At 34.7% G+C, this 25,904-nt stretch overlaps 4 protein-coding genes across 9 annotated transcripts; 2 read left to right on the top strand and 2 right to left on the bottom strand.

Moving 5' to 3' along the window:
- Positions 1–269: 269 nt before the first annotated feature.
- Positions 270–937, bottom strand: LOC124408047 (26S proteasome complex subunit SEM1). Its single transcript, XM_046884709.1, has 3 exons — positions 780–937; positions 601–697; positions 270–385 (listed from the first exon to the last, which is right to left on the bottom strand). The coding sequence occupies exons 1-3, from the start codon at positions 859–861 to the stop codon at positions 331–333; spliced, it is 234 nt and encodes a 77-aa protein (XP_046740665.1). The 5' UTR covers positions 862–937; the 3' UTR covers positions 270–330.
- A 905-nt stretch (positions 938–1,842) lies between these two features.
- LOC124407992 (probable pyruvate dehydrogenase E1 component subunit alpha, mitochondrial) lies at positions 1,843–4,875 on the top strand. 2 transcript variants are annotated; one of them, XM_046884630.1, is made up of 7 exons: positions 1,843–2,053; positions 2,244–2,261; positions 2,957–3,190; positions 3,383–3,601; positions 3,700–3,948; positions 4,034–4,282; positions 4,381–4,875. In XM_046884630.1, the coding sequence occupies exons 1-7, from the start codon at positions 2,003–2,005 to the stop codon at positions 4,564–4,566; spliced, it is 1,206 nt and encodes a 401-aa protein (XP_046740586.1). In that variant the 5' UTR covers positions 1,843–2,002; the 3' UTR covers positions 4,567–4,875. The 2 variants fall into 2 exon arrangements, with proteins under 2 accessions (XP_046740586.1, XP_046740594.1); XM_046884638.1 differs by lacking the exon at positions 2,244–2,261.
- Positions 4,876–6,469: 1,594 nt separating this feature from the next.
- LOC124407891 (protein dopey-1 homolog) lies at positions 6,470–25,378 on the bottom strand. 5 transcript variants are annotated; one of them, XM_046884477.1, is made up of 26 exons: positions 25,079–25,378; positions 24,031–24,295; positions 23,202–23,479; positions 22,477–22,642; positions 22,170–22,359; positions 21,739–21,914; positions 21,382–21,645; positions 19,688–21,254; positions 19,337–19,599; positions 18,085–19,219; positions 17,545–17,970; positions 17,113–17,423; positions 16,840–17,038; positions 16,319–16,720; positions 16,037–16,173; positions 15,773–15,929; positions 15,291–15,662; positions 15,065–15,179; positions 14,799–14,970; positions 14,421–14,632; positions 14,141–14,293; positions 13,822–14,017; positions 12,893–12,904; positions 11,937–12,104; positions 11,688–11,799; positions 6,470–8,690 (listed from the first exon to the last, which is right to left on the bottom strand). In XM_046884477.1, the coding sequence occupies exons 2-26, from the start codon at positions 24,084–24,086 to the stop codon at positions 8,481–8,483; spliced, it is 7,449 nt and encodes a 2,482-aa protein (XP_046740433.1). In that variant the 5' UTR covers positions 24,087–24,295; positions 25,079–25,378; the 3' UTR covers positions 6,470–8,480. The 5 variants fall into 5 exon arrangements, with proteins under 5 accessions (XP_046740433.1, XP_046740443.1, XP_046740423.1 ...); XM_046884487.1 differs by having other exon boundaries at positions 24,031–24,138; positions 25,074–25,378; XM_046884467.1 differs by having other exon boundaries at positions 25,074–25,378.
- Positions 9,505–11,532, top strand: LOC124408038. Its single transcript, XM_046884698.1, has 3 exons — positions 9,505–9,654; positions 9,772–9,985; positions 10,962–11,532. The coding sequence occupies exons 2-3, from the start codon at positions 9,922–9,924 to the stop codon at positions 11,489–11,491; spliced, it is 594 nt and encodes a 197-aa protein (XP_046740654.1). The 5' UTR covers positions 9,505–9,654; positions 9,772–9,921; the 3' UTR covers positions 11,492–11,532.
- Positions 25,379–25,904: the final 526 nt, after the last annotated feature.

A 25,904-nucleotide genomic window follows, 5' to 3' on the forward strand; every position in this document is an offset into this window, starting at 1 on the left:
TTATACTTAAACTGGTGTACTAGCCATGCAGATTCATTAAATCCCAGTCAAATTTTGTTATTAATTGTGTAGATTTGTCAATTGAATCGAAGGATATGTAAAAACAAATTGTTCATCAAACAATGATATTTATTAGATTTTATCTGAGTGACTGAAAAAATTTCAAAATAAATATTCCTACTTGAGAGAAACTTTAAGTAGAACTTTTTATATTCATTACATCTTCTGTAATTGGAACTTATCTCTTAAGAAATATAAAATGATACGTATGAAATACATATAGCAGTTTATTACTTAACAATTAACATACATCCACACTTCGTTTTTAACTCAGTTTTCTTTTCCCGACGGATCGCCCTGTACCTTCTGTTTTTCCAGTTGAGCTCTGCAATAATGAAACGGGAAATTAATTAAAGTTGTTAGTTTGATTGGAGCAAATTAAGAAACGGGTGGTTTGATGCCACTGATAACAAAGGTGGCAAAGACAGTACATCAAACTTTTCAAATGACCGCAATGGACTTGAGAAAGATTAAAACTACAAAGGCGCCGATACAATTCTTTCACAATTTCTATTAGGCGAATAAGCGTCAAGGTCTTACCTTAATTGCTGGCTGAAATCATCTTCGACGTCATCGTCATCCCAGTTATCCTCCCACACGCTAATATCGGCATTGTCTTCATCTTTGGCAGTCCAATCTTCCGTGATTCAGCAAATTTGAGGTTAGAGGATGAAGAATACCAAAGAATATCGGGATAAAATAAAATGGAGGAAACTTACCTTCGGCAGGGAATTCTTCGAACTCATCGTCTTCTTCAAGAAGCCCCAAATCAACTTTGGATTTATCGTTCTTGTCAGTCATTATCACTTTGTTTCACGCTGATTTCAATGTTGACACCGACGTCGCAAACGTTATGGTTATTCCGGTTATTCGCTGTTATTATTACCACGAAGTATATTAAGTTTCGAGAAGATATACGTTGATAGAACATGGAATTTTATGTCCATGTGACAGAATCGCTTTGTCTAACTTGTTTGTTAAAGCCGCGAAGTACGTCTAACAATTGTAAGGCTAGAATTGAAACGTATTTGGAATATGATCGTAGACCATCAACAAAATATAGCGGAGATTCCTTTTTATCATGATGATTTTCGTTATTATAGTGACAGAAGCTAGCGCTAGCAAGCTGATTACAATTAGGCTAAAAATTGCAGTCAATACATTGCGAAACATTACGAAAAATATAAATCGCATGCGAGACTTACCTTTTGTTGAACTCGTAGACGTTGATTGGGTTCTACTCGTTGTGTGAATCGACGGCTGAACATATATCGGTATTTGTTTCACTGTTCACTCCTGTCATGCACTTTGTAATAATTTTTTCGAAACTGATAAGCTATTTTTACAAACACACACCGAGAAACTCACTTAGTAGCCCGTTTTAATCAGATCAAACCGCACTGATCTGCAGAGTTTGTTTGTAACGCGCTAAAAACAAGCGTATAACGATTCTTTCGAATCACGAGAATCGCTTGTTTTCCTCTCGAAAAACAAAGCACGATCTACGTGGATTGATAGATCAATAATTACGCTCACCCACAAGGTCACACCGTATAAATCAAAGCGTGTGATCACAACAACCGCGATTACAAATTGATGTTACTCGGTTGGCGATACGATGTAAACTGATATTCGAATTCGACGGAATTTGCGAATTCTTACGCGACGCGGACGCGATTCGTACTGCGATCTTCAATTGTTTGGGAGATTTCGAGAATCGAATTCCACTCATACCAATCGTCCAAAATTCCGGCTAAATGCTAATATATATTAGTAGGGCTGCCAATCGTTGTTCCACGGTGCACGACCGTTCTCCTCTAAATGTCCGCTGTCGCGTATAAGCTGTAATATTCGTGTTCCTGTATTTGCCAGCTGGAACGTATAATTAAACGTAACTTAAAAAAAAAATTTCGATTATCTGACACGGCTTTCTACCTCTAAAATGATTCCCAACTGCATTAGGAGCATTGGCAGTCAAACTACGAAAAGAAATGTGAGTTATTCTGAAAAAAATTCGAACTGTTGCTAAACATGTGAATGACCTTAGAAAAATCCCTTACCTTTTCCTTTCATCTGAAAAGAATAGAATTTCAATTATTTTCACTCGCTGTTTTAACTTCCCTGTAACTTTTCGAATTATGCCTTGAATAATCGTTCATTTTTATATCTCATTCATGGGCCAGTATGGAAGCTGGAGCAAGGTAAATATCCCAGTAACAAATTTAGTTTTCGTTGTCTGTGCTTCAGCTAGTATCCTAAAATGTTAAATGTAAGGTGTTTTGAGCATGGTGTCACGTCACTGATTTAATTGCAAGAGTTTTTACGGGAATCCATATAGTTCTTTAGTAAAACATTGGTTCGATTTGGAATTATTTTGTGATATGACCGTTTTCATGTTAGGAAGTGTTCTCTGGTCAGATAGCACCGAGAAATTATCGTATTAATTAATAATCAAATAATCTGCAAAAGATAACCTGAAATTCTGTCTTGCGGTGATAAAAATAGATGAAAAATCTCTACGATATTCATCTCAAAACATCTCAGTTGCACTTTGCTCCTTGAATAATTAAATCACTCATCTTCTCAAATTTAGCAAATTATAATATTTATACACAGCAATTAAAGTTCAGCTATTTCGACAACTTCGATTATATTGGAACAATATTTGCCCTGCACTTGAGACATACAAAATACTGTCTTCAAGGAAATTATTCAGTTTCAAATTCAATATGATACGTAATAGTCACAGTTATTGCAACATTGTGCCGGAGATCCAGTTGACCACCCCCTTTTTCTTCAGTGTTACACGAAAATTGATATTGAATGAAATACCTAACGGTATTTGTAACAAACAATTTGCCACAATTGAATTTGTTATTTTTTTCGTTTGTTGCAGGCCGTGTCTTTCTTATTGAATAAGAACAACTATGCGACAGAAGCGTCGTTCGAAACAAAGCCATTCCGCTTACATAAACTAGAATCAGGCCCGTCCACTCAGGTGTCGGTAACAAAAGAAGATGCTCTTAAATACTACAAGCAATTGCACACTATCCGTCGTATCGAAACAGCGGCTGGCAACCTTTACAAAGAAAAAATTATCAGGGGTTTTTGTCATCTTTACTCCGGACAGGTACAACGTAGTCTCAGCTAACTTTGTATTAAGTTTGGTAATACCTAATCATTCCAAACTTGCCGATTCTTTGTTACTATTTAAAAATCTGGAAATATTCGACCTCGAAGCAGTCATACTTGAATTTGAAAATTTCATGTGAAATGTGAATCCCAAAAGATTTAATTTGCTCTCAATTTTTGCTGTCCATAGGAAGCATGCGCAGTTGGGATGACTGCCGTCCTACGTCCTCAGGATTCCGTAATAACAGCCTATCGTGTTCACGGATGGACTTATCTTATGGGTGTTTCTCCTTTAGGTGTACTAGCTGAACTTACAGGGCGACAAAGCGGGAATGCACGCGGTAAAGGTGGTTCCATGCATATGTATGCCAAGAATTTTTACGGTGGCAACGGTATTGTGGGTGCTCAGGTGAGCTAAAGCAGACTGAGCTTTGCTAATGAAATGAATAGCAAAATAGCATTATGAATTTTTGGATAAATGAACATTCTCAAAATTGTACTCAATAGGTGCCACTAGGTGTGGGCGTTGCCTTTGCTGCCAAATATCAAAACACCGGTGGAGTATGTTTAGCTTTGTACGGTGACGGAGCTGCAAATCAAGGCCAGATATTCGAGGTTTACAATATTGCCAAGCTGTGGGATATTCCCTGCATATTTGTTTGCGAGAACAATGGTTATGGTATGGGAACCAGCGCAGACCGAGCAGCTGCCAGTACGGACTATTACACAAGAGGAGACTATGTTCCCGGAATCTGGGTAAAGCAAAGATAATCCAATAATAATAATAATTCATTATTGTCTTGATAATATAACTTCATAGCAATGTGAATTACTTGAACAGGTCGATGGAATGGACGTTTTAGCCGTGCGAGAGGCTACTCGCTATGCCATTGATCACTGCACTAGTGGAAAGGGACCAATTATCCTAGAAACAGCTACTTATCGCTACAGCGGCCACAGTATGTCAGATCCAGGCACAAGCTATCGTACTAGGGAAGAAATTCAAGAGGTTCGTCAGACTCGTGACCCTATTACCAGCTTTAAAGAAAGGATTCTCAACTCTAACTTGGTTACAGCCGAAGAACTCAAGGTAAGCACTGAAATACGTGTTCTATCAATGACTAATAGATGAAGCAAAGCGGTATTATTTGAATGCGAATTAATCTGAACCTCTCCCTGTGTTTGAAGAAACTGGAGACTGAAGTCAGAAAGGAAGTTGATGATGCGGTGAAGATTGCCAAGACCGACAAAGAAATCCCTATGAGTGAATTGACCACAGATATCTACTCGTTACCTCTTGAAAAAGAAGTCCGCAATGTAACCCCTTTCAATCCTCTACCTCATGGTAGGCTGGGACCTGCTATTAATCTTTAGATGAAATCATGATTCAATCAGACGCTGGTCGTGAGGTTGACATGTGGCTGTAATAATTTAGTAGTACGTTAAATAGAAAATCGACAACTACTACATACCAGATTAGAAGAATTACATTTGTTTTAAACCGAACACTGAAATTGTGAATAAATAAATTTTCGAAATGACTGTTACCAGTTTGTAACCTTGAAATACGCATACAAAGACGAAAACTACTCCACAAGAATTTTATCGTTATCGTATTATTTCGTATTCCTTTGTGAATAGGTAAAAATGTTATCTTTTAGTAGTTTGCGAGATTTTGAACATGTACAAAGTGGCCTCTTTAGAGATTCTAAATTAACATGCATAAGTAAGAAATATATAGCTAATTTATAAAGTAATATGTAGGTGTTATACGTAATTTATATTATTTAAAACTATAAAATATGTGTTAAGTAATTGCAATATGATTTATAATAATGAATTGAAACCTTCCTGCCTTCTAACATCATAGAATTCAATAATGAAAAAAATCATATTCCAAATAAACAATCCTCATTCCTCTCTTGTACACGAATGCAACTGTTATATGTAATAAAACAATATTAACTAAAAATCCACATTTGTTCTAATGCGTTAAAAATATTGAACTAACTGACTAAGTGATATACGACGTACTGGCTTACCCTGTAAGAGAACGTAATTTTTTCAATTTTCAACATGGCATTTAAAATACGATTTACTTTTAGAGCTACTCCAGTGAAAAGTAACTAACAATAAAGTGAGTGAAATATTGCTCGCTGTGGCTTGAGCTTACATAAAGTAAAGAAGCGGTGTAGGCGTAACAAGATCTTAGCCTTCACGTCATTTATGTATTACATAATATAACAAGTCCTTCAATATACTTTCATTATTCATCTTTCAAGGAATAATCATGCTTTCGAAAATAAAAAAAAAAATAAAAAAAATCGCACAACACATTTGTTGTCATCAGTTACGATGATTAGATCCTCTTGTCTCCTGAGAAATGAGTGAAATTGAATATACATTGACTCAATCGTTTGAGAATAATGCAACTCTGTTGAAATAAATATAGTAATTAGACAAAGGTGAAGAATGGATTGTGCTAAATATGATTAAACAGCATTCTAAATTTTAATATCAATAAATAGCGTATACATTCACTAAGGTAAAATATATTGATCTTAATATGTATAATAATATTGACGTATGATTACTCAGAAGGACATAAAATTCTCCCTGCCTTTACTATACAATAATTGATTATAATTTTTAGCGCATAATCAACAATAATTAGGGTACTTCAAGTTTGTCTTATCTCTTCATGGGATTAATATTTACAACATGCTATTCGATGAGTTTGTGAAGTAGAATTCATTTATAAACTACTTCGATGATCAAGACTATTCAAAGAGATGCTTGAAAAGTGAGTGACAATTAATTTTCATTTTGATAAAATACATTCAATCTCACTTGATATATGGGGCACAGCGAATAGAAGAAGTTCTTCTCACAGAATTGTATTACAAACGAATTGAAGAAAATTATATTCGACAATGTTTTTTAGCCTTCAATTTTGAAAGCATATAAAGTTCCCATGATGTATTATTGTCAACAAACTGGACGTAAGATGAATGAACAGTATAAACACAATGCATAAAACATGACGTAAACAAAGTGACAAAATGAAAGTTCAGACTATACTTTCACTATTCAATGTTGCAAACTTTAATAAAATCTCAATGTGTAAAAAGAATAACCAGACCAAAAGTCTTGAATCCACTGAGAAATATTTCAAAGAATTATTCACCATCACTTGAGGATTTAAATATATAGGAACATGTTGTAACCATATATTGCCAACAGTAATTGTATCAAGTGATATCCTTCTTCATTTGATTTAATCTTGAGAAAATTTTGGGATATCACCTAATAATAAACAAGTAAAATGTTTCTCTAGCTTCGGTCCTCCATTCAATAAAGTAATCAAAATATTCAGAATGCTAAGACATCAACTCTTCAGATCAACACCCTATATACAGTTACATGTCTACGAGCAACATCTACTCTTTTATACGTTTGCGTTAAAGTACAAAAATATTTTTGTCATCTTGATTAACAACATCGATGATACAGCCTGAGTTATCTACTACATACTTTATCCTTCATATTCCAATTCCTAACTTGTTTTTAGCAAATTCCTAATACAAGTGTCTTTAAACAATCCAATGTCTAAAGTTATGAATACTTATTTAAATGGCCAGAACAATTTTCAAATCATAACGAAATAAAACTACAACACAGTCATAGTATCTGTCATTGAGATGTACTTACAGTTATAACTTATTGTATACCAAACTTAATGTCTCTGAAATGTAATATTAGTTCAAATCTAATAATAAAACCGTCTAATTATTGCAACGTGTTTTTTGTGAAATCATGTGAATTACGTACATAATTAAAACTTCGGCATAAGCTTGACATCTCTTCGCTTAATACTTGGTATTTTAAAGATTCTACTAGTCATTAGCACGTATTAGATTCACAAAAAAAAGGAAATCACACAATATTCATTCATGAATGTAAAATTGTATCGGGATAGATAAATTTTCATTATATTGTTTGATCCTACTTAACTGCACCAAGTGTTTCAAAAGCATTGCAACATTTTCAGAAAAATGTCGACTAGGCCACTATGAAACACTAAGTATTTCCATAACTACTCACAACCGAACGAGGAGGCAAGCCTAAGCTTTGATAATCGAAATCAATAATTGATAGTGACAAATAAACTACACTTTAACGAACTAGATCCTCAACTATCTTACTGATTTTAAATCACCAAACACATTATTTGCTGTTTCCCGTTATTATACACATATCGTATTAAAGTAATAGGCACAATCGGCAATAGCAATGTTAAAAAGATGTAAGATAATAGTAATGCATGACAACAAGTATTATTGATAGTAAATCATTCGAATGACTTATTGCTACTGCTTAATTAACATTACACAACTACTGTTGAATGAATGAATGAATGAATTATTGCTACTGCTGATTATACCATTATACAACTACTGTTGATTTCAACATAACACCTATAAGTAAACAATTTTCCATGAAATTGTATTGTTTTTAAATATAAATTAGTATAACAATTGATGTAAAACTTTCGAGTTATTGTTTACAACGAAAAGACTATTCGTAAGAGTATGAGAATACGTAACATTACTGGTACAAGAAAATAGTTTCATGACTAAATCGTTCACGGAAATATTATTTATATCAATTAAGTTTGTATTACCTGTAGTGATTACTCGGAGTCGTAGAACAAAATGTATATTAACGATATCATCTACAATTTGATAAAAGCGTCAGAATAAAAATACAGATGCAATCGGGCCAACTGTCAGTAAAGAGAGCATAAATACATGCAAGATAAAAAATAATTCACATCAGAGTTATTAACAGTGGCATATCGTTAACTATACAATTTATTTCCTGAATAAAAGGTAAATGTTGGATATACTCGCAGAATTGATATCATAAATTGTTATACGTTAAGACAACAAGCAGATTGAATCTATAATTGTAGTTCAAATTGCAGTTTCTGGTGTGCAGGAATATGAAATAGTTTCGAAGATCTATGTTTGCACTTATTGAGAATCGACAAATATATCATAACATATAAAATTTAACATCCCATTTAGAATTATTAACAACAGAATAAATATTGACCTTTAATATTATAATGCATTTTTATAAACGAACGTTTTTTAGAGTAACTTTAATAAAAAAAAATTCGTGAAAGTCTGACGCTTGAGAGACTTTATCTTCAACACTATCAGCCCTAGCTGCCAAATAGAGTTCATAAAAAAACCTTAGTTATTGAAAATGGATATTTTCTACTATCTCGAAAGACCCGATGGCATCTTTTCGAGAAAGTCTTGTTCAATCACTGCTTCTAATTGACTGATATTCAATGTTTCGTGTGAATCAGTCGATCTACGACTAAGTGCTGTAAAGAATGGGTGCAGATCTTGTAACGAGCGAATGTTGTTCGATGCCAGTAAAAGTTCGCCAGGTAACGATGTCAACGGAGCAACCTCACCACCATACTATAATTTAATATGATGTAATTAGAAGCACTAGAATATTCATTATTCTGTTGAAAGTGTAACTTCTTATTGTATGCGATAAATATTTAATTGTAGTAAGTGTACCATAGGAATCTCTTTCAAACTCGATCTGAAAGTTTATGACTAATAAAATACGCATTCATAACTACATTTCATGTTAAAGCTACATGAATAGCCTGGAATATACAAAAGCGATAAAGCACGAATCTAATGCTTTCAATAAAAAAGAAAAAAAACATGTTAGTGTTTCAAGATAAGCGTAAAGCACCTATTTTATTCGACCTGTATATATTGGACTGGTTCCAGATGTAGTCTAAGGAAACTTTATTTATAAACCATGGGATAAGAGAAGGAGAGTTCGAAATGTCAGAACAGCAAGCTTCAAATTATAAGATTGTACTAGTTCGCAGCCATTTGCAATTCAAATAAAGACAGGAGACACGTGTTGAATTTTAATATTGAAATAAGTTTAGGAATGAATCCTGGGTCATGGATGGGTAAGTCCATTTAATTCTGTTTGTAGAACAAAGCTTGAATGAAGATAACCATTGGATGAATAATATCAAAGGCAGGATTAATCACTTTGTGGTTAAAATAATACAATGTGAATACCGACTTGTTAATTGTCAAATCCAACATTTCAATCCATCACAAGTCCCATTTTATATAAATTTAGTTTCTCACACGGTATCAAGCAGAACTCCGTTAATGCCTCTCTGTATTGGCTAAATTCTAGAGTAACGATAATAGGAAAATGTCAAGTCACATTCGGTAGACTTCTTTGTTCCATTTCAGTAGATCTGAAATTGTTCGAAATTTTGGTACATTTTACAGTGTGCTGACAACTTGAGCTGACTATCAAGAATAAAAAATAATATGCAGCTTTCTTAGTTTGACATTGTTAAAAACTTTTACAACAGTATTTTATTCCGTGACATAAAGAGTAATCACAATTTGATCACTGTACCTAAAAGAATCGCTACACATATATCGCGGATATTGAATAATTCAACTTCTAGTTCTACGTAACGGAGTTTCAAAGATTAAAGAATTTTTTCAGTTGAGCTGGATTTCACCAGTACTATATAAAGCAATCGATATTCCTATGTACCTAAGCCACTGATGATAAGTAAAGTGGACTCGTATGCGCATCGGATGACAGTGAAAGATCAAATAGAGGCAACGAGTCAGTGCAGAATTAACCGGCAGAATGAATGGACTGAAACACGTGTGTATGCTGATTTTAAGCATCAATGTGTCAACAATTATTTCTCGTAAGTATGTGAGGAAAGATTGTTTTTATGTTAATGAAAGCTTCCAGAATTGTTTGCAACATTTTTGAAACAATCATTTTCTTTTTTACTCAATTGAATACCTGGCGTACAGAGTTTCTTGTTGAATACAAATATAGTGCGTTTATATTTGAAGGAAGAAAGCCAATCCGCACTATTTATAATTTTCATTGTTATGACTAGTGATTTTGCAGTAATGCAGAAAGCAAATGGTTTCATAGTGCATATAACTAATACTTCACAAAAGAATGACCCTGAATTTAAGTTGTGCGCTGTAATCTCCACTAGTTAGTGTGCTGAAGACATTTCACAGCAATATTTTTGCACTTTTGAACCAGACTGTAAGGTACATTAGCAAAACTTTACTCACTAGTGTTATTATAATATTGAAAAACTCTGTGGCATTTCGTTGAAATTTTCCAAATGTACGAAAAAAAAACTGTTTGCAGAATATGAAAATGTAACAATGGGCATTTTCGTAATTAATTTTAAACGGTTTGCAATTTTTTTGTGTAACTCTAATGTGTTGTATGATTATTCAGGAAAAATGAAACCTGTAGCAATGGGTGTAATGGCGCAGTTAATAGAGAGGGCCATAATTGCTTAACTAGGCTTAATTCAGTCTACTTGATATTAATTGATGGAAATAAAACGAATATTGAGAATGAAGATGCAACAATAAATAATTATACAACTATATGTATATACATGACTTAAGTCTGTTAAGTAATAACAAGCATCAAGATTTTTTCTAAATTGAATCTCTAGTAGAGATGGATAGGCTAGATAAAATGCTGTTATGTAACTAACCGATATTTACTAATGGTGGGTCTCAAGTTCACCGAAGAAACATCTTTCAGATTATTTGAATACCTAATACTTTACTCAGGTAATAATACTTCAGTCAGGTACTGATAGATGCGACCGTACATAATCTAAAACTGGATTTTGTTTGCAGAATACGTAGATGATTCAGATTACGAGGACTACGGTGTATACGATGAATTTTTACTGAATGGTCGCAGACCCATGCAACAACCTACAAAACGAGTAGATACTACCCAAGATGATTTTTACATAATAAATGATTATGAAGAGGCAATGCCTAAAAGTGATAAAAATAAAAATGATATATATGCTGCAAAAGAGGAAATAGATTTGGATCCAGAGAATGATGAAGGATCCGTAGAAGTGATTAAACCGCCGTATCATCAACTCAAATGGTTACAACCACCAGAAAGAGTGTATCAATACACAAAACATAGAATACCTGGTTACGATTATCATGAGTTAGATTTCATGGGATATAAAAAGCTAAGTAAGTGTGACACAAGATCTGTTTGGTCTCACTGCGTCTGTCAATTCACGTGCGCTAATCCGAACGAAGTTGATTGTTACATGCCATGCATAAGTGGATGCGAATGTAAAGAAGCCTACGTGTTTGACGAAAACTCACAACTATGTGTACCACTAGAGATGTGTCAGTAGCAAGAAAATATAAACATTTATGAAAAATAAAACTGCTCAGTTTAAAAGTTATAACATTGAGAACACTGAGACCTATTTTGTTGATGATTTGTTTTTCTCTTCCAAACATGCATTTTAGAAAATCCGATTATACCTTGACCAGATTTTCACAGTACTTTTTAATAAATGCTCACATGTTAAAATGATGAATACATACCTTAGTGTCCATAAGCCTTGCAATCCTGGTAATGTGAGGCACAAAATCTGTTTGACGCTCGCTGTTCTGTATACTGCCTGATGCTGCATCACCCACAAATGCCCATCGATACCTGAGTATATCAAATATATTATTGAATAAGAGCATAAATAGGTAATTAAAGAAGCAAGATACTACTGAAGTATGTGTACGAAGTTTATCTTCATACACATTATAATTTTCATTATAATTTTTTTTTTGTACACGCACATTTGGAACTGTGGAAGTCTGTGCGCTGGTAAGAGCAATGCGAGATCCAAGAGTTTAGCAGTAGCTAATTGCAGCTGTAGCCAGTGTGGATGTCCATGAGCTTGAAGACCATTACTGGCATTTACTGCCCATGAGGAATCCAATGCGGATAAAAGTCTAATGTGAGAGCTAAATGAAAAAAAAAATCGTTATTTTTTAACTTCATTGATATTCAAAAGCCACTAAAAGTAGCCGTCGGTACATGAAATTTGGATGTGTGAATGCAAATTATATGGTAAAAAGCCAGCCAAAATCATACAAGGACAACACAAAGTACAATTAAAATTCGTATGATTCCTGAAAGATACGTATGCAGCATTACTATTATAGCAATTACATTATAACGTTAATGCTTAGTGAAACCCACACATCGATTTTGACAAAATATACCACTGGAAATTAGAATAAGACAAAGATGTTGCACAAATGTTTAGTGAGTATTTGTTTCAAGCCATTCGTGTATCAATCTCAGATAAATAACAATTTTTAGACAAGAATAAAGATATGTGTAAAAACAGAATTTTAAAAAAGAAAAAAAAACCAACCGAGTCATATGATTTAGAATATAGAATCGAAGAAATTTGTGAATTCTCATACGAGAAACATATGAATGACTATCAACTTCAGTTAATGCCTGATAATATTCATTTGCGATCACCTTAAACAAGGAAATTTGTAATTAAACTGGTAATATTTCATTGTTATTATTTACAGAAATACACGCAAAATCAAATACAAAATCACGTATTTTATTAATTGGAAAATCAGTAGATGCAAAATTCACAAGTTTTCACATTGATAGATGCAAATGAATTTCATTTCTAACAGAATACTACCCTCCTATTCATGCCTGAAGTATGCTAAGCAATTTCTGAAATTATCAATGTTACAGTTTATTTGTACTTAGGTCTAATTACCTGTTCTGTCGACTGTTGCCCAACACCAACCACCAAAATCATTGTCGCACCATAAATCCAACCATATCACGGATGCCAAAACAGAGCCAAAAACATCACGTCATTAGGAATCATTCTTGTTAGTGTGGAGTATGTCAGTATTACCAAACATTAACCATTCACATATATCACCACTTGCGAATTTAGTTTGATGAGGTATAACTTTTTTGCTTGTTAAAAAAAAAATTATGGCAATGTCCTATAGATTACAGCTATTAGAAATGTTTAAACGTATTCAGCAACAAGTAATTGAAGGATATCTTGCATTACGATTGTACAATCAGACTACTGTTGTAAAATTACAAATCAACCACTAGTGAAAAGTACAGTAGCAATATATGTATAAGTATATGGCTGCAAAAAAATTCAATACCGTAACACAAATTAAATATTACCCACACCAAATTAGAAGAGCCTGAAGGCTCTGTCATTTGATACCTAAATAAATTCCCAGCAATTACATAAGCAGGACTGTGTTAGTTACACCCACACATATTATTAGTCTGTCCAATTACAAATTAAGCGATTAGTTCCTTATCTGTTCTTGAGTAACAATGACACGAAAATATAGATGAATTTAGGTTGTCATGCTCGTACATCATTTAGTGTACTACAATTTCGAGACGTATTTAAATGATTGTTAGGTGTCATTCACACATTCCGTAACCGAGAATATGGAAATTGAATATAGCACGTATCAAGTGCATTTCTCAGACTTCGAGATAATTCTCATTAAATTTAGACTTTTGTTAGTAGACAAACAATCATTTAATGGTGCACACAAATACTATCATAAAATGAATATATGATGAAAACATTGGCACATGATTGATTCATAGATTGTACTGTGACAATTATGACGTCAGTAAGTATTAGCAGATACAACTCACCTGAATTCTTCAGTATCGGTATTCAACTCTTGTTCGATGTGTAAAAATACTTGAACTAGTTCACTGACAATAACAGGCCATAAGGACGTTGCATGATGGGGTGAAATTCGCAGTAATAATACTCTAAAGCACAGGAAAACTTGCGCCTGAATAGATGGGATCACTTGGGGAAGCCTCAAACTGTCGGCTAGACGTTCTGCATAATAAAAAAGTTGTTGAATTGTTAATAGTGTTATAGGGAGTATGTAATTGCTTGGCAATTGAACATTTACATTTATTAATTTTAATTACTTTTGATAATCTGTACAATACGTGTTACCTTGAATTTCAGGCATGTATTTGTGATACTGATCCATTTCACTGCAAAGAATAACAAATGCCAAACGTTTTAGAAGTTGGGCTCTTTGCTCATATTCTTGTTCCTTAGAAGAAAATATGCTAATTCCACTACTTTGTGCCATTGATACTCTGTCTGCAAAGATAAATACACGATACTTAACTTCGTATTTTCCAATATTGAATAGGGACCCAGTTGCATAAATTATCGTATCTATTCGTGGGCTTGTACAGCGAGTAGATCATTATAGATGCATACGTACTCATTAGATCCCTAAATGTTGTGTTGTCATGTGTCATTAAATTGTCAATTACAGTTCTCCAATAGGGTAAACACGCTGGCGTCATTTGAAACAGTGCTGGATCGAGTAGTAAATCAAGAACATCTTTACGCCATGCTTTTCTAGTATACTGGTAGCCTGACAGTGAGCTGAGTAGTTGGGAACAGGCAGTGAATGATGCAATATTTCTCATTCTGTAACAGTTATCACAATTGAACCTCGTCTTCCTCTAATTACAAATGCATAAGTATTGCCAAGGAGAGACGATAAACACTCCGTTTACATACCAAAAATCGTCTTTTCATTGCAGTGAACTCATTAGCAATTTCAATGTACATGATAATCAAAATATAAACTTACGTATGATTTTTCAGATATGGTGTAATATTGTACATGAGATTGGTTAACAGCGTGACTACTCGCTCTTTCTCTTGGGATCCATAACTAACATCCAAAAGGTGTGCCAAAATTTCAGCTAAGACAGCCTGCGCCTGAACGCTGTAGGCAGTATTAGGCGGTGTACCAGGGGTAACTGAAATATAATTACAATATGAATAAAACCAGTAAAGGAAATACCTTGTCCTTGGCAAGAAATATTTCAAGGATGATTATTCTTTATCAATTACCTTCAGTAACTCCTTCCGCAACCTCTAAAACATCTTCTCGCACAGCTAAATTTCGTCTTAGCCATGTTGTCTGCTCTAGACACGCTCCAGCTATTTGAGAGCATGATTCCACCAGCTGAAAAAAAAAATAGAACGCGATAAGAAAATACAAAGTTTTCCTAACACCTTTTCAAGTCTCGGAAGAGTTTCACTTGGATAACAGGCAACGAATTTGATTTAAACATACCTTAGCTGTGATATCTTGTAGATCACGAACATCTTTTTTCTCTTGCATAGGCGGACATTTTTGTATATACTCATTTAGTATCGCAAGTAATAGGAACTGGGCAGGTGCAGTTAATGCAAGACTATCTTTGAGCAGTCCAAGTAAAGATCCCCACGATTCAACAAGGGATTGCGATGTATTGCTCTGCATGTAAACGTACAATAATTCTAAGACCGATACTTCCAGAGAGAAATCTTGTTTTACACCGTGAATCGGTGGTGGAGATTTCACTAATTGGTGTACAGTGTGTACAAGCGTATCAATAGGCATAACACGAATAGCGCTGACTAGATGGACCATCACTTGTTGGTTTGGACAGGCTTCAGGTAAGACCTAGACAAATCAATCCTCAACACTTTGAAAAACCGTATTACATTAAAGGCTGTGCAAATATTTCCAAATTTTCATTCAACATTGGACGTATTTTTTGAAAAGTAAATAACCTTTTTTGACGCGGCAGACGGTTGTCTTCTTTCATGCCATGCGACCGCAACTGCAGCCAGGAAATTAACACCATGATGAAATGAAATAGGAGATAAGAGTTCCAACAGCTGATGTTTAACAACCCTGGGGCTACCCACAACGCAACTTGCCTGTTCGCTGTCAATATAAATTTGATTTAATAACTTATTCCATCTTTCATGTTGTATCATTTTGACGCATATCATATCCACGTAAATTTGATTTAAATTTAGTCTAAAACTTACTTATCCTTAGTGACAAGTACTGCTTGCCACAAAGCTGAAAGAGAAGCTATTATTCTCGGTAAATGACTCAAAGCCGTTCTTCTTGCGTGTAAGTGTTGTTCACTCAATCCAGCTTTATCCTTTCCACTGGCAATTTCCTGAAAGACAAAAACACGATTATATATTCATTATAAAATATTAAAATTTTTAATCTCTGTAGGTCAATGTAACCTGCTCAATAAAGTTATGGTCCTATTTCAACAGATAAATTCAAACCATCATTATTTCAGATTTACTACTTACAGGTGAAAGTGGGCTTGGCATGAACACATGGATAAGATTATTGAATATTTGCCCAGGGTTTGCTCCAGGGATCCCGGTTTGAACAGTTCCACTCAGCGGTTGATTGAACGAGTACCCAAGCTGCTGCGAGTTATCAAGTAAGCAGTAATGAAGTAAAAAGGTCAAAGCTTCCAGATGAGTAACAGTGTAATCTGCCGGTAAGCAGCATTCGACGGTAGTTATATCTTTTAATTTTAAAGTGAGTGCCGCCTCTTCACTGACGTAATAAGATGCTAGATGTTCTATATTATAGCAAAGCTGATGAATTACAGATGTCACAATTTGCGTGAGAGATGATCCCATAAATGGAAGGCTAGATGTGACCAGAGTTGTCCAATGCTGATGTAAATGCCTCATGTGATCCTACAGAGAAATAATCAGAATCAGAAGTCATATAAAATACTCACTTAACTGAGCAATAAAGTGACAGTGAACCAAATTTGGGAACAAACTTATATAATTGAGAAATGAGGAATGCTAACCAGTTGCAAGGCGCTCAATATACTGGCTAAGAACATTGGCTGCTGCGGTAATGGTGCTCCAGGTATATATTTAAGTGCACTGCCAGTCAAATTTGGCGCATTTCGAGTTGGTGTAGAAGGAGTTGGCTGAGTCGGAGTAACTTCTTCCCCTTTCTGCACACCACATTGATGCTCAAGCATAATTAGAGCTAACAGTAGCCTGAAAGTATACAAAACTGAAGATTAAAGATCAACAATTTTTTAGTTTGTGTATCATAAGATATTGGTACCGACCTTAGTAATTGAATTTGAAAGGCTTCGGTATGATCACTAGCTCTGTATTTACATTTGTTTACATAGGTGTCAGTCACAGGGTCATTGAACAATACTATTTCTTCAGTGAAAGTAAAAATATCTTCATTTTCTTTCTGGGCATTTTTCATATTTAGAACGCTTGATACCAAACAGTGAAGAGCGACCTTTTGAACTTTACATTTTGCCAATAAGTCAACTATATAACAACTAAATCCTTTTCCAGAATCTCGAACAATGGCAATAAGTTCAGAGAATATAAGCATTAAAAGTTCTGCACTTGCTAATTGAACCTGTATTTGATAAAAAAAAATAATCATAACAATTAGTTTATCTTGATTCCATTTTAAGGTACATTGTATTAACGTATTGTAAAAATTGAGAGATAGTAATGAATTGTATACACAAAGTTACCTGTCTATTTCCTGCAATCTCCTCCTGAGTTAGTCTCATTTGTCCTAAATTGGGATAATAGCTTCTGGCAAAGTATAGGCAAACACTAATCAAAACTTCCAAGTACATGCTACTTCTATACGCTGCTACAAACTCGCTATTCACTATGTCTCCATGAAAGTTTCGTCCAAATACACTTTTCCGATGTCTCGCTAATAAATTCAGTAGCGCTGTACTTTTTGTAGTATTTGCAATACCGGTTGTCGCTGCTGAGCACAAGAACATTCTTGTATTTGTTAAAAGTTCGTTTCTTAGAGTGCGTAATGCATAAAGCGTCCTCGTTGAGTCATAAACTCCACAGTAGAGCAGCATATGAGAGTGAAGATTGTGAACGCCGACACCAGAAGTGCGTCTAGAATTTGTATCAAGTTGCACCGATGCATCTGACTGTAATCATACATAGATATTTGAAACTCTGATAAAATGCATTTCTTGAGTTTTATACTTCACGTTGTTCTGTACTTCATGGGTAAGAACTTCATTTCAACAAACTATACTCACAGGCTTAACTGGTTCCATAACATCACACTGTAGCAACACTTTGTCGATAACTTCGTTGAGAATATCTTCAACGATACTGACACCGCTGGAATTGCTGAAGTACTCTTCGGCAGTAGTACTTAATTCCAAGTCACCCTCGTCATCTCCCATTGTCCAACTAGGAACTTCAGCTGTGGCTTCAAAGCTTCCCGGAACATCATGTGTTTCATAGCTTGTTGAAAATTCATTTGTACTATGGTATCTACCAGTCATTATTGTGCCAGCAACTTCTTTGGAGCTACCAGGAATTAGCATTCCTTTTTTCGATTTTTGTACTTTGTTTGTTCTTTCAGGACTACTGGAATCAAAACTATTCGTGATGGAATCTAATGACGATCCAACATCGCCGTTTGCTTTCTTCATGTCATTTTTTTCCTTAATTTTTAAGCTAGAATTTGCAGAATCGAACAAACTTTCATCCAAACTTGCAGTTGATCCTTTATCAAAGTCTTTCTTTTTGAACCTAGTAGCATTTTTTAAAAGTTCTGTCGTCAAACTAGATTTTTTGACACTTTGCAAAGACTCGTCTTCAGTCAAGGAGTCATTCGAATTTGCACTACAGTTTACTGACAACGGATTAACAAAAACGGATATGTTATTATTACCAGAAATACTTGGTGGTACCTCCAATTCTTTCATGAACTGATTCTTTTCTGTTATAAAATGACTACCTTTATCACCATTTGCCAAGGTTGTCACAGCAAATATTCTCTTTGCCTTAACAGGATTTATCAATTTGATTTTTTTTCTACCTTTCTTCCACTTAGCATCATCTGTAGAGTCGCTGACGTGATATATAACATTACCGTCGACAGAACTGATGGCGTAAATCTTTGCAGCACCTTCAAAATCGTCATGCGGCTCAGACTTTTCTTCAACCACATCATTTTTAGTTAGTACTGTATTGCTATGTTGAATGCTCACGTGGAGTACGCTCATTCTACAAGTAGAGGGGTCGAGTAACATTGTCAGCACAGGATCAACAATACGTGAAATATCACCACGCAATAAGGAATGCAGCAACCAGGATTGCGCTTGAAGTTTTAGTGGTGAATTATACGCTAGCTGAAGATTATCTAACATTTTTAACAAAGATCTGAAATTACAAGATGATAAAAGTTGTTAGAACAAAACAATAGCAAGACTGTTTCTAATTTTTTTTAGATTTACATTTTGAAAACATTATTTCAATTATTCAATACTGTGAACTTACTTATCAAATGTCCTCAAGCATCCTCTTAATCTAGGATTAGTTTCAACTTCTCGACCTAGATGCCACAATGTAGCAAATCTGCTAAACGCTTCGACTCTTTTTTCCAAATTGTCACACGTTAGAGTTGAACCTATTACATCCTCAACAGCATCGCAGGAATTATGAAGTGCGTGATGCAATTCATGTAAAAGTTCAACACAACGCATTCTGTATTCATGAGCAGGCAGCTCCCCAAGATGATGCCATAAAGAATGAGCGAGTACCTGGAAAATTATATCGATTTTGTTAGTTTAACTGACTTATCCAATAATTCACTTTACAAAATCAAGGTCGAAGCCGAGCTCAACTTACTTGAAACACGTTTGTATGTTGTTCTAAAATATTGACGTGCCATTCTTTCAACAAAGGAACCATCACCACTGTTGTTACTCCCTCTCCACTCTGAGGATGAGGCTTCACATCCCGTTGTGCTTTCAATAAAGCAATTAAATCCAATAATGTTGCCATACTCGTTAACTGGAGTGACGGTTCTCTCCCCAACCAGCACGCGCAAACCACCAAGACTTTTAACCAGTTTGGTAGTACAACTTGCCCTTTAGGTTCTTCTTCTAGCAAAATGCCGTCTCCTGGGAGACAATACGTTGGAAATGTTGATAATTCAACCAATAGGCTTGACGCAATTTTCATCGCATCTTCCCATTCCGAGCGTTTGATAGATCCATTTTTTGGTTGCAAAAAATTTAAGCATGATATTTCAGTGGCCAAAGGTGCATCTTGACTAAAAAATCCGGAATCTTCTGAGTTGAGTCTTGAAGTCAATAAAGATTCCAGATGTTTACTTCGTTCTTGAAAACTTTCTCTTGGAGAGACTATTACTAGATCTTCAAACATGTCGGAAACCGTTCTATCTTTAGTCAATATTCTGTTACTCACTAATTTTACATAAAACAATTCATATTGTCTTAGGCATTTCTCCAACATTGAATTTTGCGCTTGTAAAGCAGGTGACGGACCTCTGTTCAACGATCCATTTGATCCGGTCAAACTTTTCCTTGATAAACTTTTAGGAGTCAAGTTTTCACTCTGACGTGCAGAACTATTTAAGTTTGTCTCAGAGTAATCAATTTTGAGATTGTCCATACTTTTATTTCGAGCAATTGGTTTGACATCTTCACTGACCACTACAGATATGTTACTGCCATCTGCTTGAATGGTATAACTGTCGCTTAGCTTTGACGTACTTTTACTACTTTTTTTCTTCGATTTTTTATCACTTTTTTTACCACTGCCACCGGAGTTTGCCCGCCTCCTTGGACTCGGACTTTTGTCCACTACCAAATTATTCAGCATATCTGTTTTATTTAATTTACTATCTGACTGACTCTTTTCCAGCGGTATAGGATTCAATGAACTGTCTGCAACAGCTGTATTAGGTGAACCCGGATTAAGCATGATTTCTAACTTTGTCTCAGGTTCTATTTTATCCACATGAGAATTGGCTATGGTCGGTTGAACTCTGGATAAAATTTTAGCACATAAGCCAAGACTTTTGGCAATTTCATTTGGTGATAAGACATCGGTGTGGCAGGATAACTTGTTAATTACTTGGTAGAATAGACCTGGTAAATGCTCAGATGGCGTATCCAAAGAGGCATCCAAAGACACCGTGTCTAGCAAAAACTCAGTTAAAATGCAAACCTCTATTAGATTAGGCATTCCACTACCGACCAGATTTACTTTATTCTCTTCAATCTCCTCGAGGCTTTTTACTCTTGTCGAGCAAGCTTTCTCAAACAAATATCCGCAATGCACCCAAACATAAGATGGCTCCAGTGTAGTAAATAGAAGATTCGCAGATTTCACTACCTCGTTCGATTTTACCGGTTTATCCGATTTTTTACATGCATTATAAAGTGTTCTGAAAGTATATTACAAATGTTTCAGAATGATTTTATTATAGTGAAAAAGAACTGTTATAGTATGTCATACTGGTTCATCTTCAAGCAAATAACAAGTTGTTGTCATTCAAAAATATTATAATTCACCTGAATACTTCGTAGAGAATATCGTCTAGAATTACCGGACCAATGTCTGGTTTATCTAATAATGAAACTAGAATTCTGTATGGTTTTAAGTCCTGTGGATTCTCCTTATACACAGTTCTGAGCGTGGATTTTATCGCTTGAATTAACATATCTTTGGAGAAGATATCAAAGTATGTCGCGGATGCTTCAGCTACTGCTGGATCAATTCTTTTTTTCAAAATGGACATATTAACTTCTGTTCCCAAAAGCCAAGCAAAAAGTCGTCTGGAATATAAAGATCATTTTCACACCACATAATTAAATAAGAAAATATTTTTTGCATGGATTTAAGAAAAACAAACTATTTGTAGTCAATACCTGTTCAGGCTCATATCTCTTCGTAATATAGTGACTAGGGCAGCTGTTAGTAACAATACCATATCTTCTCGAATTAATTGACTGTTATGAACTGGAAAGCCTACCAATAATAAATCAAGCGCACTTCTTTGTACTAAAACAGAACTATCTTGAACTCCAGCACATAAAGCAGTAACCTGTCATAAAAAAGGGGAGAAGGAAAACGTGATAATACTACCAAATTCGGTTCATTCGTGTAGTAGAATATTTACCTTAGCTAAAACATTCGTAGCACACAGTAAATGTATGAAATAGTAATCTATACTGTATTATTAAATTTGTTCAGATTTCAATATTAATAGGATCAGAAAATATACTAGAACTACAGGATTCCAAAATTGAATTGACAATAATACTCGCAGTCAATCTTTTAACGCACTGAAATTTCTTACCATAATGTCGATGTTTGTACCCATGATATACAGCTGATCTTCCATGGATAGTTTTCTATTGAAATGAGCCAGCACAAAAGATATAGCTGGTAAACGAATCCCAGAATTTGATGCTAAACAATCCCACAAACACGCGTAGAAGTGTTCCGGGGAAACCCCTTCGCAAACTTTTTCCAGAAGAGAATTTGTTCTGAAGACAATAAAAGAAATATCCTTAATAAGTGGACCAGTAGTCTGAGATACATTATATATACTAAACCAGGTTTTGAAAATTACAGAAAACTACAGTGTTTTGCATTGAATTTACCGATCGAAGTGGTCAGATCCTTCCTCGAGACCGGGTAAAACACCGCTAAGAAACCCACTCAATCCAGGACGAAGTCTTTCTCCGAGAGGCACAAAATGTGTCTCGTAAACTGTCAATAATGATGGGCGAACATTCATCGCTGCATGGCCCAGTAATGGAAAGAGACCTGTGAAAAAAGGTTAATAATGACTGTCAGAGAAAACATCATATTGTGATTATAGATATATTTTCAAATCGTCGCTGCGAACGGGCTGATTATACTATACTCTTGAATGCACTCACGTGCCAGACACAATTGCTAAAGAGCAGTGATTATTTTTATCATTGTTAAATGAGAAATCCAGTTCAAAGGTTTCAGGATGAATGATTACGAGAATATGAATAAAGAACACTTCTTAAGATATGTGATTGCCAACAATGTGAATGTGGCAAAATCGCTAAATGTTATTTTCATGAATTGCTCTCATTTGGTCCAAAAGTGACCTAAATTTATTCCGATGTAATGTATAACTCCATTTTTGTAGATATTATTTACGCGTAATTATGAAATATCCGTGCAAATATACTTCGTCTTTTTATATCTGCGATCAATTGCATTTTTATTGCCATTAATATTGACATTCTTGAATGAACAAACACTTCTAAACATGATTACAATCCACATCTACTGTACATATATGTGGTCGAGCAACTAGTTGCAATTGGATACAAGTGGCCCAACTTACCAGCACTATATATGAAAAGTTCGTGACTGAGCCTGTTTGTTCCCATGCATTTGAAAATAATATCGTACGTTTCCAGCGCCTTGAGATGAACGCCTGAGGGAAGTGCAGGATGCATGCATTGTGCTAGCCTTTTTGATATTTTTATCCTTCTTGGTATGACAGGAAACTTCATATGACTCAAAAGGACCTTGTTCAGTTTTCCAAGAGCGGAAATAAGGTCTGCCCATTCGCTTGTGTATTCGAAATTTTTAAGGGCTTTATCCACTGCTGAGACATAGCTGAAAAAAGAGGAATTTTCATAACAGTGGGCATTCATTTATTTGACTCAGATAACAAAGGACCGACAGGGAAAAGCTTACAGGCTAAGTAAAGATAAGCCAAAGTTGCATTTTCCAGAGGTCTTAATCTCATCCACTGTGTACTATGAGAATGGATATAATCTAATCAGGTTCCGAGAATGCGTATATAATGTTATCACGCGTTTTATCACAAAACTGATACTACTAACTTGCGGTGGATTGTGAAAAAAAAAAGGTTTGGAATTAAGGAAACCATCGACCTATGAATATATAAATATCATATTTCATACAGACAATTTATGCACAATAAATAAATGTGATAAATGGGATCCAGATCAATAATAAGTCATCAGTGGGATAAAAGTGTTGATTAAAATTGTTATAGAAATGACAAGTACCAAACGAAATTTGACGTTTGAGACACTTACTATTTGGTAAGTGTGTTTTGTTATATGTTTATGTAATTCAACATACAAGTCATAAGCTATGTATTTTATATTGAAAGTGTAAAAAATGTGATTAATACTTACACTCGATATTTTGAGTCTTTCATGAGATCGTACTCTTCCAAAGCTATTGAACCCATCTTCAAGCTTTTGTTGTCTTAGTACAGTGGTTCGGAGATTGAATAAACCACACTATTTGTGTTTACATTATATAATTTACAAAATTCACAAAACCGAATATCTAGCCCGGAGGTTTCATCCTACACTGTTATATTTCTTATCTTGTTATCCATCATGTAAAGATAACAAGAAAACCAGACCAAATAGAATCACATTGATTTGTGACTGACTGAAAACAGAGTATTATATTATCATAAATTGTTTGCTAAGAAAAATCAGAATACCGTCTATATTAGAGTGCATTATCAATTCGTTATGCGTCTGTTCTTCAGTACTGAATGTTAAATGAAAATTTGTTGGCTACATAATAATGCTAATTAGCTTTGCTCACAGACAGAATTACCTATGCAATTAACTGACTTATTTTTTTGTGTGGTCAAAATGTTGTTGCAGCATCGACTGCTTTGAAACGAAACTTTGTACATTGTAACAATTAAAAACATGCTGCGACGAGTATCAGGCTAAACTAATTTTAAACAATCGAAATGTTTAGACATTATTGAACTCTCTAACATCTATATTTAACCATTATTTAGTTGCTCAGTAAAATATATACTATAAGTGAATTCGAAGACTCGATTTAATGGGAAAAGGTTTTTTTATGCTTTGCGATTTGGAATTGGGGACAAAATATTTCGCGGCGATTCGTACATTTACGTCATTATCTACATTTTATTTTTTATATTTTACATTTTACATGGCGTTGTAATAATTAAAGTTACGCACTAGTTACGTGGCAAGTGATTAACCAAAATTGTTAGAATGAATTAGTTAAGCGTATCGAAAGACCGAACTTTGTTAAGTAGCTGTCATCCGCATATTCAGATTATCAATAAGAGGTTACACCCTGAAGTGACACAGGATAAAATGATCATAAACGAAGTTTGATTGTCTATTGAAGATTTTGAAACACATGCCACCTCATAATTACTCGATGTATTGTTTACCTTACATTGTTGACATTGCGCGATGCATATGCTGCAGAAGTACAGCACAGAGAAAACTTCAATGCAATTAATCGGGTTCCAAGTTATTCAGAAAGTGAGAAACAACAGTTTCTGTTAGTTCAGCACTGGTAGATTATGAAATGACCACTCAACGAATAGTATTTTAAGCGGAAATTCTATTATCTTTCTGGTGAATTTATAAAAAGAGATATTATTTTCCTCACACTCATATGCCTTGGGCAAACTGACATATCTCGAGCAACGGGGGATATTGTAATCGTCCACAAACTATGACTAGCATCATATGACATGTGAAATCGTTGCTGTGCTGGCTGAAATCCGACCGTTGCAAGCGCCACACGTCGATAAATTCGTGTACATACGTGCACAGTCGATAAAATAGGCAACTGAGTATCCTAAGAGTTCCTGTCGTTTCTCATTCTTACCATATATTGGCGCGAATCTGTAGAAAGTTCGAATAAGAGAACTTTCATGATTTTTCACGTTGTTTTTAAAGCCATGCTTGAACTGATCTGACCATCAGATTCTGATGTTTATATTTCAAATTGTATTCATTTGCTCGTAAAATATTTTTATGTTTGGTAGATTCTTGCTCAACCAAAATCTTAAGATTCTATGTCTATGGTTATTAAGAATCATACGAATATTTTGCATGCATACATACATACATGCACCCGTTTTTTCATCGTTACATACATCGATACGATTGGTTAAAAACTTGCCCCAGGGTATAATTATGAATAAATTGCATATTGAATGACGGAACGAACGAGGCTTATAGAATCACTACCGAATGCAACGCTATGGGTG

Source organism: Diprion similis, chromosome 1, assembly GCF_021155765.1.
Source record: "Diprion similis isolate iyDipSimi1 chromosome 1, iyDipSimi1.1, whole genome shotgun sequence".
In the NCBI taxonomy this organism is placed as follows: Eukaryota; Metazoa; Arthropoda; class Insecta; order Hymenoptera; family Diprionidae; genus Diprion; species Diprion similis.

Bases quoted from the DNA above. Each gene is read 5' to 3' on its own strand.
- LOC124408038 (XM_046884698.1), top strand. From the start codon at position 9,922: ATGAATGGACTGAAACACGTGTGTATGCTGATTTTAAGCATCAATGTG. The intron at 9,986-10,961 runs GTAAGTATGTGA...TTTTGTTTGCAG, and splicing joins TGTGTCAACAATTATTTCTC to AATACGTAGATGATTCAGAT.
- LOC124407992 (XM_046884630.1), top strand. From the start codon at position 2,003: ATGATTCCCAACTGCATTAGGAGCATTGGCAGTCAAACTACGAAAAGA. The intron at 3,191-3,382 runs GTACAACGTAGT...TGCTGTCCATAG, and splicing joins GTCATCTTTACTCCGGACAG to GAAGCATGCGCAGTTGGGAT. The intron at 3,949-4,033 runs GTAAAGCAAAGA...TTACTTGAACAG, and splicing joins ACTATGTTCCCGGAATCTGG to GTCGATGGAATGGACGTTTT.
- LOC124408047 (XM_046884709.1), bottom strand. From the start codon at position 861: ATGACTGACAAGAACGATAAATCCAAAGTTGATTTGGGGCTTCTTGAA. The intron at 698-779 runs GTAAGTTTCCTC...GAATCACGGAAG, and splicing joins CGAAGAATTCCCTGCCGAAG to ATTGGACTGCCAAAGATGAA. The intron at 386-600 runs GTAAGACCTTGA...TCATTATTGCAG, and splicing joins GATTTCAGCCAGCAATTAAG to AGCTCAACTGGAAAAACAGA.
- LOC124407891 (XM_046884477.1), bottom strand. From the start codon at position 24,086: ATGGGTTCAATAGCTTTGGAAGAGTACGATCTCATGAAAGACTCAAAA. The intron at 19,600-19,687 runs GTAAGTTGAGCT...ATAATTTTCCAG, and splicing joins AACATACAAACGTGTTTCAA to GTACTCGCTCATTCTTTATG. The intron at 16,174-16,318 runs GTAAGTAGTAAA...TTTGTCTTTCAG, and splicing joins TGCCAAGCCCACTTTCACCT to GAAATTGCCAGTGGAAAGGA.